The sequence below is a fragment of the Mesoplodon bidens genome (genome assembly GCF_964165515.1).
Source record: "Mesoplodon bidens genome assembly, chromosome: 6".
NCBI lineage: Eukaryota > Metazoa > Chordata > Mammalia > Artiodactyla > Ziphiidae > Mesoplodon > Mesoplodon bidens.
This window is the reverse complement of record NC_138162.1, coordinates 83787077-83801983: the sequence shown is the minus strand read 5'-3', so window position 1 is coordinate 83801983 and position 14907 is coordinate 83787077. Positions and strand designations below refer to the sequence as shown.

Here is a 14907-nt window from a genome sequence, read left to right as displayed (position 1 = left end):
CATTTATCTCTTGGCAGTACTGTCCTTAGAAACCTTCTCCATCACATGGGACAGACTCAGGGGTGTTGTACTTGTACTGATGTTTCTGGCTTGTCCCCTTCTCTGCACTGTGTCAAGTCACGACCATTTCTCTCTCCCAGGACCCTGCGTCCTCAAGTGAAGGAGGAGATCATCTGCATGATTCAGAATACTTTCAACTTTAGTCTTAAGCAGTCCAAGCACCTTTTTCAAATTCTGATGGAGTGTATGGTGCACAGGGATTCTGTGAGTATGATGAGTTGATGACTCAACTGACTTAAAAAATGCTAATGTTCAATAATTGTGATATTTATTTTCACAATTTTTTTTCATTTCTTACTTGATTATATATAGCTCTACAGAACTTGACCTTTAAGTTGAGTAAACATGACTTCTTGTTTCCTCCCGCCCTCCAACCATGCTTCATATTCCTGACCGTACCTGGGAAAAAGCACTTAGACAATATAACAGTATTACAGAAAAGTGATTGAATTTAGTGAAAATTACATGTAAATATTTTCAGAGGGTAAAGGAACAGCTCCATGTCTTAAATAAACTTAAGTCTGCTGGCTTAGATGACTCTATCACAGTATCCTCAGTATGTCCTATAGGAGATCATTGGGGATGCACTGGACAATGGAAATATGTGAATAAACTCTCAGATGGAAAATAGAGGCCACGAACTTTGGACTATGAACATAATATAGATTCAGGAAAAGATTTTAGTGTTTTAGGGTACTTTGATCAAAATTTTTATCAGTGATTTGGATAGTATATAGCTGACAGTTACATTAAATATGCAGATATGTCATATCATAGTGATCTTTCCAGAATTTGAAGGCTGGACCAAATCATAAAAGATTTTGGTAATATTAAAGCACCTTCCCTCAAAAAACCAATTGAACAAGTTCAGTCTAGACTAAGCATGGCTAAACAGATGTGAAAAACCCTTTGGGATTTTGGTTGACCTGGTAACAACGAAAATAACAACCATGTCTACAATTAACGGTGTGCTTTCCAATATATTTTTTCATGTGAAATAGCCCCATGAGTGAGTTCAATATGGCAGTGATTGTTTATTTCAGTTTCAGAGATAACGAAGCTGAAGCCAAGAGAATTTAAGTGATTTGCCCAGAGTCATGCAGTTATGAAATAGTAGAACTAAAACTGGAGCTCAGAGTTGAAATCTTGTGCATGGTCTACTACATTTTATGTTCCCCACAACAGTCAGTAGGTTAAGAAAAGGATATATTAAAGGGATCACCCTTATATTTGTCTCCTTCTGTCATCAAGGAGAGTAACCAAGGAGCGGTGTAATAATCAAGAGGGAACTAGAGAAGGCAGCTAAGGGTTTGCATGTTACAGAAAGGTTCTCAACTCCTGCACAGTTGAGCGTTGATTTTATTCAGGCACATGGGGGGTGCTGTTAGGTAGAGGGGCTATTAGCGTGAATTGTAGAAGAATTCTATCTTTATGAGACCTTAGAGATTATTTAGTGGGTTCCTCTCATCTTGTGGGTGAGGAACCTGAGATGCAGTGGTTTTAAGATATTTACCCAAGACTGACTAGTTAGTGGCATATCTGGGGCTAGAACTTGGCAATCTTGGCTCTTTTTTGTTGAGCAGGTCCCTTTACTATATATTTTCATCTGCAAAGATTGAGATACATTCCTTAACAGGAGAAGACCTTTTATAATCATAAATAATGTCCTTATTTATCTTAAAAAAATCAGTCACCTGCCAGGATGCACTGGAGGCTTTGAGGTTGTGAAGGCTTTCTTCACTGTCCATTGTACTTGCTCACTGGGTGCATTGTAATTGCCTCACTTATTTTATGACAAATCCTTGAGGATTCATTTCTCATTAAAAAGCAAAAGTCTTAGTTTCTAAAGCTAGGTGAACAGAAGGATCTCATTTAGTATTCTTTCAAAATGAGGAATGGTTTTCTTTACATGAGGAATTGACACTGAGTTTCTTTCCATTATAGCATGTGAATAGTAAATTAATGTAGTAATGTTCTTTCATGCATGTTTCCTCTAAGATACTTGGAATTTTTCAGTTTTTTTTTATCCCCTGAATGTGTACAATTCGCCATTACCCTACTTGAAAGTTTTCTCTCTTATTAGTAAAAAAAAAAAAAAGAATTTTTTTAACTCTGTGTGATTTTTGACATTAATGATGAATGTTTCGCTTAATTCATTAGCTCAAGAGCAAATCTTGTGGGTACTTTTGAAAGCATTTCTTTGCTAGTCCCCAAAATGTATAGCTTTCTGTTTTTCAACTGTTACAGATTACCATTTTTGATGCTGATTCTGAGGAGTCACAGGACCTTGATTTAGCAATCCTAACAGCTCTGCTAAAGGGTGAGTGTCTAAATAAGGTTACAATTGTTCCTCCTTCCCTCTTTTCACATTCTGTGGCACTTTGTGCTTTTTATGTTGATATCGTAAACAGAATATGTGATTCCTTTCTTTTACCCTAGGCACAAATTTATCAGCATCAGAACAATTAAATCTGGCAATGGCTTGGGACAGGATGGACATTGCCAAGAAACATATCCTAATTTATGGACAACATTGGAAGGTATAATGAAAATGAAGTTATTTGGAAGACCTGTGTCGTGTGTTGGTTTGTTAGGGAGGGACAAAAGAGAGAATTGGAGGAGAGATAGGTTGCTTTGGGGATGGATGTGGGGGTAGGGTAGCATCTCTGATGCTGGGTACACACCATTGCTAAGACATTTCTCTCAACTACTTTGCCTCCCTGAAAACATTTTTTCCTCTGGCTCTGCAGCCTAATTGAAGCTGACAAAGGAAGTCAGGGGAAAGACAGATGGAAGGATTTTTAATTTACTTTTTGAATGGGCAGATTTTTATATTGTTATTCAAAACTTAAAGTTTATCTTATTTTTTTTGCATTAAAGTGTAATGCATGCTCACAATAGGAATGAGTGAAAACAGAGAAAAGCAGGAAGAAGAAAGATTACTCGTAGTGTTAATGCTAATCACCGTTAACATTTCATTTTTAAAAAATTACAGTTGTGACCAGACCATAGGTCTATTAGTTTGGGGTTGAACTAATTTGTGCACATTGTTTAAAACATCAAATGGTACTAAAAAGCTACCAAAAAGACAGTAGTTCCCTGCCCTGCTAATCACTAGAGCCAAGCACTTTTGACATTTTTGGACTGTTCTGACATTTATAAATTTCCATATTTCTAAATAATAAGTCATATTGCTGTTTTCTGATTAATTTTGGAGAGCTCTTAACATTTTTGTCTGTGCCCTCCCTGCTGCAATCTGGCTGGTTGCCTGCTATTCCTGGTGCTGAGCTGTCATCCTTCATCATCTTGGAGATTCCCTCCTTTGTTAGAACTCCTGTTTTCTGTATCCCCTGTTTTCCTCTTTCTTGGTTTACTCCTTTATTTGATGATGTGTATCTTGCAGTAACTTCCTGAGAAAGGAAGTATGGGAGATAAAAATTTTGAGGCCTTATATGTTTGGATATATTTTAATTCAAGATGGAACTAATTTTCCTAGAGAATTTTGAATGCTTAGCTTCCAGCACCCAGCAGTACTGTTGAGAAGTAAAAATCGTTCTGTTTTCTGATCCTTTGTTTATGACCATTTCTTTCTTCTCTGGGAGTTTAAAAAAATCTTCTCTTGTTCCAGTGCTCTGAGATTTCACAATGATGTGCGTAGTTAGGAGTCTTTATATCCATTACACTGGGCACTTGTTTTCAACTTGGCAATCATGTGTTTCCTTTCTGGGGAGTTTCCTCCCCTGTTTTCTCTGCTCTCATTCAGGAATTTTACCATTTAAATGTTAGACCTATGGACTGCTCCTCTAATCTTATCTTTTCCTCTTATCTTCTATATCTTTTCTTTGGTAGATTTCCTCAAGTTTAATTTTTCACACCTTGTATGTAGCTTTTTGTTTCTGGTAGCATATTATTAATTCCTGGGAGCAAATTTGTTGTCTTTTTATTTTTTTAATTTTTATTTATTTATTTTCTTTTTGTGGACATATGTTTTTATTTCTCTACAAGTGAATTGCTGGGTCATAGGGAAGGTGTACATGTACCTTTTTTTAAAATAGATCTTTATTGGAGTATAATTGCTTCTCAATACTGTGTTAGTTTCTGTTGCACAACAAAGCGAACCAGCCATATGCATATACATGCCCCCATATCCCCTCCCTCTTGAGCCTCCCTCCCACCCTCCCTATCCCACCCCTCTAGGTCATCGCAAAGCACCAAGCTGGTCTCCCTGTGCTACGCTGCTGCTTCCCACCAGCCGACTATTTTCCATTCAGTAGTGTATATATGTCGATGCTACTCTCACATTGCCCCAGATTCGGCCTCCCACCCCATGTCATCAAGTCCATTTTCTATGTCTACCTCTTTATTCCTGCTCTGCAACTAGGTTCATCAGTACCATCGTTTGTTTTTAAATTCCATATATATGCGTTAGCATATGGTATTTGTTTTTCTCTTTCTGACTTACTTCACTCTGTATGACAGACCCTAGGTCTTAGCATCCTGAATATAATATGTTCTTTTGTTTTTTTTAAGCTATTAATGATAGTTCTTTTGAAGTTTTCTTCTTCCTGTATTGCCTGATTCCTCGTGGTTGACGTTTTTTGGTCTGTTTGTCCTGGACTCTTTGTTTAAGTGTGGAGGAAAGAAAGCTCATTAGAAATTCTGAGCCTGTAGATTTGGGCTTCACAGTAGGGTGATCTGGCTGTCCCCATTTGTTGGGGAACCTGAAGTGTTAGCATATTCATATATTTTCTTTTGCATTCATCACAATATCAGAGAGAAATCCTCCAATCTCCTGCTTAGAAGGTAAAGCCTTGTTCCTATTGTTACGGAAATCAATAGGGGAAGATGAGTGGGAAGGTCCCAATGTTAGCAATTTATGCTGTCAGAATTCTGTGGCATAGATTTTGTTTGGTTCTTGACTTTTTTTCCAATTTCTAGGGACTTCCATTTTTTGGCTTTCTGGAGACTGCTAAGTCAATTACCATTTGACCATCTGCTTTTCAACTTCTAAAATGTTTCACTCTTGACCTCCTTGTTCTTGTGGATTCATTTCTTTAAAAAAAACCACAAAAAGACAAAAAAACCCTTTACTATAATTTTAGTGGGGTTTTAGGTAGGAGTAAAAGTAGATGAGTGTGTTTAATTTGCCATTATACCCAGAAGTCGGGTATAGTTTAAATGGGAACATGCCAAGTTACCAAAAAAAAAAAAAAAAAAAAAAAAAGAAAAAGAAGCAGAAGGAAAAGAAGGAAGGGAAAGAAACCTTGCATTTTTATTAGAATTGCATTAAATTCAAACATTAATTTGGGAAGCATTGAGATCTTTACCACAGTCAATCTTCTCATCCAAGAACACATTTATTCAAGAGGTCTTTTATGCCTTCAGTTTACCATTTGTTATTTCTTCACTTAGGTCCTGAACATTTCTTAGTAAGATTGTATTTTATGATTATTTTGTCTGTATAGTTTTGAGTTCAAATACATGTAATTCTTTAGTTATTTCTACTTTCTTAATTCCTCTGTATCTCTTACTTATTTCTGCCCTCTGAAGCCTGGCTCGCTAGAACAAGCAATGTTAGATGCTTTGGTGATGGATCGAGTGGATTTCGTGAAGCTCTTAATAGAATATGGCATGAACCTCCATCGCTTTCTTACCATCTCCCGACTGGAAGAGCTCTATAATACAGTGAGTACTGGAACATTTCATTAGTCACCTCCTTAAGATTTATTTATTAATTAGCTTAACACTTAGCTTAAACTATATCTTGAATGATCAAGTCTCCTTCAACGTTCATGTACAAAGATAACTTATAGAGAGACAGACTTTTCAACCAAGGAAGAAACTTTCTTACCAAATCCATTGTATCCTATAGTCATTTCTGTGTTTCCCATTTTAATTAATTATACAGAACAGAGCATAAACTAATTTAAGAAAATAGGATAGTAAGACCATAATTAAAGCCAAAGATGTGAATAAGAACAAATTGCTTTTATTGAGTAATTAGAAACATTTCAACCTAAGGACACTTAAAATTTTGTTCCTGCAATTTTCCTATGTAAACCTTTTATTGAAACGAGACTGGCTTATTCCTTGTAAAGACACCAGTTGCTTAAGCCAAGCACCCTTCTTGAGATGTCCTTCCTTGCCTTTGAATCTTACCCTTTCTTTAAAGCCCTGTTCAAGTCCTATCTTCTTGATTATACCAATTCACATATTATAGTGCCCCTATAATACGGATTATTTGCCACTCTTTTGAGCATACCTATCTTCATTATTGTTGGTTATTTTTAGTGTAAGTCCCATTCTCTTCTATTAGATTGTAAAAATTCTATGAAGAAAGTACTTCTATTCTTCATTGAATCCCTCAGTAGCTTGAATGAACGTAGTAAGTGTTCAATAAATATTCATAGGTAGAATATAATTGTGTGATGAAGTTTGTAATTGTGTGATTTATATATAATAAAGGTTAGTTACAGATTAGTTAAAATTTATTTCTGCCTCTTGCCACACAAAGTTAATTAAGGCCTTACTTCCTAGATATATACATCTTGCATTGAAAAATATTTCAATCTAATCACATCTTCTCTTGGGAAGTACCTTCCTTAGAATTAATTTGGCTTAAGTTTCATTACTAAAGATGTTGAAGAAAGTTTTCAGTATTCTGGATTATTTATGAATTCTGAAATAAAGGTTTTTTATTTCTCCCTAGCACATGGTAATTAAAAGGTAATTAAAATTCTTCCTTTTGTTCTTTATTACAGAAACAAGGACCGACCAATATGCTCTTGCATCATCTTGTCCAAGATGTAAAACAGGTAACCTAATTATGAAGGTGTACAAATTTCTTCTGGTATTGTCCTAGCTTTGTGGTGAAGTGTTACCAGATTTTGCTTTGTAAAACGTAGACTTGGATTTTCTAGCAAATTACCTACCTTCTTTACCTGTGACCGAACAATTTCATCACCAAACCACACTCATATTTTTTCTTGTAATTTGTGTTTTAAAAGATTTGACCCACCAAGTAAGTGGCATTAGCTAATAATTATTTTCTCTTATAAAACATGAATTGGAGACATAGAAACTTCCAAGCAGAATTTCAGCTTAACATGATACAACAATATTGCCAATGATGATAATAATACCTGCTGAAAATAGAGAAACTTCCTGGTTCTGTTATCTTTATTGAAGGACTGGTATGTGATTCCATTGTTTTTGTTCTTGTTTTGTCTATTAGTGATAACTCTGGGGCTCTCACTTCCTTGGTGAGTCTAAGCATTGTTCTAGGGAACCAGGATGGATCCTACTGGTCTATACCTTTGCTAATATTTTGCTCATGGTATTCTCATTGAACTTGGAGTTAAGTCAGACTTAAAATCATCTCTGATCCCCCATTAGTTACCAGAACTTTCCAATTTAACAGACTTTTTTTGCCTTAATTCTGAAGTCTAATATCTTGATGGAGAGAGTGTGGGCTTTCTGATTATGTTGATTTGGTGGGAGTAAAAGGACTGGAGGAGGACATTTAGTTGGCAGATTAGCAGTAAGCAAAAGTGTCCATGCCAACGTAAATTTACCTTGCATTGATTTATGTTGGGTCAAATGATGTTCCTTAGATTATCTCCTTAAACTCTGATTCTGTCATGGTAAACTGAAGAAAAAGGAGTGAAATAGTTAGATATGTGTTTAACTAGCAGCAAAATGAGAGCATGATTTGTGTTCCTTGGAAAAAGTGAATTATGAATGTGAAAGAGAGAAATTAAATTATTTGCATTTATTTATATCTGTAACCTTATTTGTTGTTCAAAGCTTTGGGAACATTGTTCACAATCTATTCATTTCAAAGATCTTGTTCAGCGCTCTGTGCCTTTAAAAGTGTGCTATGAATGGCAGCTCAGAAGTAACACTTATGAAGAGGCACTGTGGTGGCCTTTAAGGGGTCAGAGCAGTTTTCATTTGGCCTAGGCCCATGTGCTTGGAAACCTGCTACTCAGGCCCCTACCAGCCATGACGCTGGTCTTGGTACAGCCTCGAATTTTGAAATCTCATTTTGCTCTGCTGCTTCATGTTCCTTATTTCTATTTGTTCTACTTCCTTTCCTATTCTTGTTTTGTGTATGATTTGGTCAACACGGTGCAAAGTGTTACAGCCATTTCAATAGAGAAGCTTAAGATTTAACTTAGTGTTACTTTTGGACCCTCCAGCATATCCTCCAGTGATTATACTTTTGTTGTAGTGGTTCTGTCATTTCCAGCTAAAAACAATCTTTTGTACTCTCTTTAAATGTATTTTATTCTAAAGTGTGTATATGCATGAGAGAGAAAAAGAGAGGAAATGAGCTCTTAAAAGCAGACATTCCATGTCTATGAAACTAAAAACATCTTAAGGCTAAGAATTTTTTCCCATTTGAACAACCAGGTTGTATCAGTAGCTGCCATATTAAGTGATCAGTTGTTTTTGTTCTTGTTTTAGTTATTAGTGATAACTCACTAATGTGAGTCTTAAGCATTGTTCTAGGGCTGAAGAGTGTGAGTCTCCCTCTTTGCAGTTTATTTGGTTATGTTCTAGTGACATGGCAAAAGAGATAGAAAAAGAGAACTGACAGTTACGTGTTACATGTTTTTGTTTCAGCATGCCCTTCTCTCAGGCTACAGAATAACGCTGATTGACATTGGACTGGTGATAGAATACCTTATTGGTAGAGCATATCGCAGCAGCTATACCAGAAAAAATTTCAGAGCCCTCTACAGCAACCTCTACAGAAAACATAAGGTAGCATAATTGAAAAGTACCCTAGTAAAATTAAGGATTCCTAGGAGTTATACTTTTAGAAAAGTGGCTCGGGACGTTTAGATGGGAAGAGCTTCCAAAATGGACATGCTATTTATCGACATTTATTGAATGTCTGCTGCATGTAAATTACTGTGCTAAGTGCCGGCATGCTGGCCTGGGATGGATATAAAGATCAGGAGTTTAGAAACTTTTAGAGGAAACAGATTTATGAATAACTAGCCACAGTACAAAACAGGATATAATATGTGCCGTATTGACACAGAAGTATGTGGTGAGAAGGGTTAGAGGGAGAGATGACCAGTTCTTTCCTTATCTTTCTTTATCTTTTGAAAATACAGAAGTGGAAAGCTTAATAGGATTATATCTATAACTCATAATAGTTCATAGCCTGGAGATGACAAACTTGGAACAAGTCTCTAGGGGTTATATTGGAAGATGCATGCAGAATGTACCATGTGAAAATACATATTATACGTATTTTATTTTCCATCATATTTTTGAAAGTCTAGGAGTTGCTGGTTAGTTGATTAGCAGAGAAAACATTGCTTGTTTCTTAAAATTGCCAGTACAGATCAGTACACTGAAGAGCCTAGTTCTTATTAGGGGATAATGAAAGTGTTAGAAAAGGTAGTTTGGGGCATTTTTGGCTGAGAGAAGAGCGGGAACAGTTAAAGGCACAGTGCTGTGGACACCATGGTATGGTTTTGCCGTGACAAGAAGACCTTTGTCATTGGACAAGTGCCAGAAGGTTGTGAGGGATGACACTGGAAAGATACTTCGGGATAAGATCACATGAAGAGTCTAGAATATCAAGCTACCTTTTTTTTTTTTTTTTTTTTTTTTGCGGTACACGGGCCTCTCACCGTTGTGGCCTCTCCCGTTGCGGAGCACAGGCTCCGGACGCGCAGGCTCAGCGGCCATGGCTCACGGGCCCAGCCGCTCCGCGGCATGTGGGATTCTTCCCGGACCGGGGCACGAACCCGTGTCCCCTGCACCGGCAGGCGGACTCTCAACCACTGCGCCACCAGGGAAGCCCTCAAGCTACTTTTGACCTTTATTTTTAAAGAATGAGGTGAAGTGAAAACCCAACTTGGCTTTAAGGGATGAGAAAACAAAACAAAAGAAACCCAACTCTCAAAGAGAAAATGTTCTTTATTGGCATTTCACAGGCATAGGGATACACTTGAGGTATCAATGCCTTCATGTAAACAAAATATGCCTTGCTATGAGATTACCAGTGGCAGGTATAGGACTGACTGTGACCTTGGTGCAGCCCAGTGGGGAGCATGCTAGGCAGGTTCCTCTAATGCCCTTTCTGGAAATGGGTAGGAAATTGCCCATTTCTCTAATTATTTTTTAGTGAAGGAGTACAGAGTTTATTGTGTTTCCTAGTAAATTAGATCGTAGCAGTTAACAAATACATGGTTTGGAGTCGGAGAGATCTGGGACTGAATCTTAGTTTTGTTCATTAGTAACTGTGTAATCTCGAGTGAGAAACTTAACCTCTCTGTGTGTCCGTTTCCTTATCTTTAAAATGGGAATAATATAATACCCCTTTCATAAATTTATCAAAAGGATTAAATAAAATAATACCTAGAATACCCAGGAAAACCCATATTCCTGGTACATAGAGGGTATAGAGTAGCTTAATACTAATAGTCATTGTGATTATTACTAGTGATACTATTAATTCTATATCACAGTAATAATAATGATAATAATTTGAGTAGTTTCTTTAAAAAGTTGGACCCCATTACTTCTACATCTAATTTATATCTGTAAAACACAAACTAAAAATAAATAAAGTACAAATAAAATAAATAAATAAATATTAATAAATAAGTAAAATAAAGTTCAAAGTTCCCAATACGGTTTGTATTGGAAATTTTATGTCAGTCCCTTTAAGAATGCTCTCGTTGGTTTTTGTTTTTCATTGATGAAAGCTTCATGCTGCCAAGCAATTAATTATGTTGTTATTGGGCCTAGCCACTGGAATTCCAGTAGTGATATAACACCTGGAAAAATTCCGTAACTTTCTAACTGAAGCTTAACCTTGGAGCTGTTTGTGAATGGGAACTTTTTCTTATCAGAACTGTGAATCTTTATTGCCTATTCTGAACTTGTTTCAGGTATAGAACATCAATTGATTCTAATGGAATTTCCACAGAGAAAAGGAATGCAGATATATGATAGGGAGCAAAAGGACACATTCTCTAAGATGTTAGGAAATAAGAGTGTGCTTAGTAAGAAGGGGATCCTGAGAGGCTCTTGTTGGAGGAGTAATTAATTACTAATCTTGGATGAGAGACAGAACCATTGGTATTTGATAGGACACAATATTATATTTGGTTTTATTGTTGTCTAGAAATAAAATGTTAATTGTTACCACTATAATCATCTTTTTCCCTTTTTGTTTTATTTTAAAAATAAATAACATATTCCAGCAAGTGACCACTTTTGCTCAAAGCCCTCCCCAGCCCCCTCTTCACCGAAGATGCCGCTCAGGAAATAGAAATGAATCTGCAGAAAGCACACTGCATTACCAGTTCATTAGAACTGCCCAACCTTACAAAGTCCAGGTACCAGTTACTTATTTTAGATTTGAAAAGAAAATTGTCCTTAAAGACTGAGATCTTTTCTTCATTTAAAGTTTGAGAATGGGGGATACAAATAGAGGGATCATTTACAGGTACTATAAACAGATGGCACAAGTCAAAAGCATAATACAGGTGTTCTCTAACAGTGGTGAGCAAACGCCCAGGACAAGCAACTAAATGATTTGCCGGGGCTGGCACCTCAGGCTGCCTTCCTTGTTCCTACCTCTACCATGTCCAGATGTTGACTCAGGAAGGCAGTCCATGGGATGGTACTAAAAAATAGAATCATTAGCCCAACATTGCACCCTCCTCCTCTTTTCCCCAAGGCTAATTGGAGGTGACTGTTTCCTTCTGCTTTCTTTTCTGACACTGTCTTCTTGCATCTTCTTTCTTCCCTTTTGAAGCTTTCTAAAAAATAATTTTGGCCTAATGTTACAGTATGACAATGATAATGTATTTATGACTGTGTGTGTGCATGTGAGTGTGTGTGAGCAGTATTATGCCCCCCTCCCTTTACTACCTCAATCCCACTTTCCTCTGGGGGTGAATGCTTTTGTTTAAGAATTTCCATATAAATGGTTCCTATGTTGGCTGAAAGAGGTTTGCTTTTTATAGCTCTTAAAATGAAAAGATATTTCATAAAATTACCATTGGTCATAATCAATGAACATAAATTCCCTTCATTTATAGAAATAGAGGAAGCTTGTTACTATTTTTGCTATGATCTCCTTTAATTAAAAAGAATAAGCTGGGACGAAGTGAGAGAGTGGCATTGACATATATATGCTACCAAATGTAAAATAGATAGCTAGTGGGAAGCAGCCGCATAGCACACAGAGATCAGCTCAGTGCTTTATGACCACCTAGAGGGGTGGGATAGGGAGGGTGGGAGGGAGACACAAGAAGAAGGAGATATGGGGATGTATGTATATGTATAGCTGATTCACTTTGTTATAAAGCAGAAACTAACACACCATTGTAAAGCAATTATACTCCAATAAAGATGTTAAAAAAAAAAGAATAATTATTGAATCTTGTTATTTGCCAGGCAGTATTTTGGGCACTTGGTTGAATTTGAGATGCAGGTGTGTTGGAGAAGATGTAATTATGACTGAGAAATGGTCCCACCCTCCCTCCCAAAGTAATAACCACAGTGCAGTATGATGAGCATCGAGAGAGAGATACATACAAAGTGATATAGAAGACTATGGGGGTTAGAGAATGGTTTTTGAGATGAGCTGTAAAAGGTGGTTTTACCAGGTAGAGAATAGTATTTCATTATTACTTATTACCATCACTAGGGGAATATAGTCAGAATAACGGAAAGCAAAATTAAAACCAATCTATTTGTATGAATGTTGGCAACACTAGTGCCATATTTCTAAGAGGAAGATAATGAATCTATTTGTAAGGTGAGGTTAGAGTTTTGTTTTTTTTTTAATAGTTATCATTTATCTAATATGTTATTTCAGCCCATTTCCTTGATAAATTGAAAATTGTTGTATAGTTAGTGGCTCTATTCCAAAGGTATAGTGTTTTAAGTTGTGTTAAGTGCACTTAAGGTATCTCAGCCTAGGGACCCTGGAATTATTAGATGCAACAAGAAATGGATTAAAAAAGGCCAAAATTTTGGTTTCTGATTTATAAAGTTCAATTATTATTTCCATCTCTTTTCGGTGATTTAAAAATATTTTTAAGATAACCGATGTGTTTTGTCAGGTAGAACATCATGCATTTGAGTATTTGGACACCCATTCCTATTTTGTATTCTAACAGGAAAAGTCTGTAGCCCTTCATAAATCAAGGAAGAAGTCAAAAGAAGAACAAAATATATCAGATGACCCTGACTCTACTGGCTTTATTTATCCTTATAACGACCTGCTCGTTTGGGCTGTGCTAATGAAAAGGCAGAAGATGGCCATGTTCTTCTGGCAGCACGGAGAGGAGGCCACAGTCAAGGCAGTAATTGCTTGTATACTCTACCGAGCAATGGCCCGGGAAGCCAAGGAGAGCAACATGGTTGATGATGCCTCAGAAGAGCTGAAAAATTACTCAAAGTAGGAGTTCTCCCTTTACCTAATATTAACATCGACAGTTCTTAGAATGGTTAGACACATTTATCTCCCTCAGCTTAGAACTTGTAAGATGAGTGGACTTATAGCCGTGTGTTTCATGGACTCTCCCAGAAATAAGGGTCTTGAGGTATTTTAAGGACTAAAAGGAAGAGAGGTGGCATTCAAGTCAGGAGACTTGGGTTCTAGTCCTAGTCCAGCTCTTTACTAATTGTCAAATCACTTGACCAGATTTCGGGACTTTAGTTTCTTAACTATGAAATGTTCAATGAATGATTTTGGAAGTCCCTCCTAACTCTCAAACTCTTTGATACTAAGTTATATTAAAATTTGTTCTTTAAGTGCAGCTCAGGCAGGAAAACAAATAAATATATTATATATTAAATTACCAGAGAGTGATGGTAGAAGATAGAAAAGTTAGAAATGTTTTGGTTTTTTGATTTACTAAAGCATTATAGTAGTAGGGAAAGAAAGCAAGCTAGAGTTAATAGAAACTAATTTATCATTTTGATTTAAAAAATTCCAGAGAATGACAGTGTCTATTTTTTTTTTTTTTTTTTTTTTTTTTTTTTGCGTTACATGGGCCTCTCACTGTTGCGGCCTCTCCCGTTGCGGAGCACAGGCTCCGGACGCACAGGCTCAACAGCCATGGCTCACGGGCCCAGCCGCTGCGCGGCATGTGGGATCTTCCCAGACCGGGGCACGAACCCGTGTCCCCTGCATCGGCAGGCGGACTCTCAACCACTGCGCCACCAGGGAAGCCCATGACAGTGTCTATTTTTTAGAGAAAACAACCTCCAAGAAGATCACCTGGGGGTGTCACCAGTTCTAGTTTCTTACTTAAGTCATCTGTGTATTTTGTAAAATCTTTAAATTTATTTATTTATTTATTTATTGGCTGTGTTGGGTGTTTGTTGCTGTGCACGGGCATTCTCTAGTTGCCGTGAGCGGGGGCTACTCTTCGTTGTGGTGCGCGGGCTCTAGGCGCGCAGGCTTCAGTAGTTGTCATGCGGGCTCAGTAGTTGTGGCGCACGGGCTTAGTTGCTCTGTGGCATGTGGGATCTTCCCGATCCAGGGCTCAAACCTGTTTGAGCCTGCATTGGCAGGCAGATTCTTAACCAATGCGCCACCAGGGAAGTCCCTAATATCTTTTTTTTTTTTTTTTTTTTTTTTTTGGATACGCGGGCCTCTCACTGACGTGGCCTCTCCCATTGCGGAGCACAGGCCCCGGACGCAGCCAGCGGCCATGGCTCACGGGCCCAGGCACTCCATGGCATGTGGGATCTTCCCGGACTGGGGCACGAACCCGTGTCCCCTGCATCGGCAGGCGGACTCTTAACCACTGCGCCACCAGGGAAGCCCCCTAAAATCTTTAAAAAAAAAAAAAA

General features: G+C 37.5%; 1 protein-coding gene across 1 annotated transcript in view; it reads left to right on the top strand.

Annotated features, from left to right (window-relative positions):
• TRPM6 (transient receptor potential cation channel subfamily M member 6) overlaps window positions 1-14907 on the top strand; it is a 139678-nt gene that overhangs the window by 56479 nt on the left and 68292 nt on the right. Inside the window, 8 exon segments of the mRNA XM_081236652.1 lie at window positions 141-264; window positions 2308-2380; window positions 2500-2600; window positions 5611-5745; window positions 6822-6875; window positions 8689-8829; window positions 11295-11429; window positions 13224-13504. Coding sequence (XP_081092778.1) covers window positions 141-264; window positions 2308-2380; window positions 2500-2600; window positions 5611-5745; window positions 6822-6875; window positions 8689-8829; window positions 11295-11429; window positions 13224-13504 — 1044 coding nt within the window.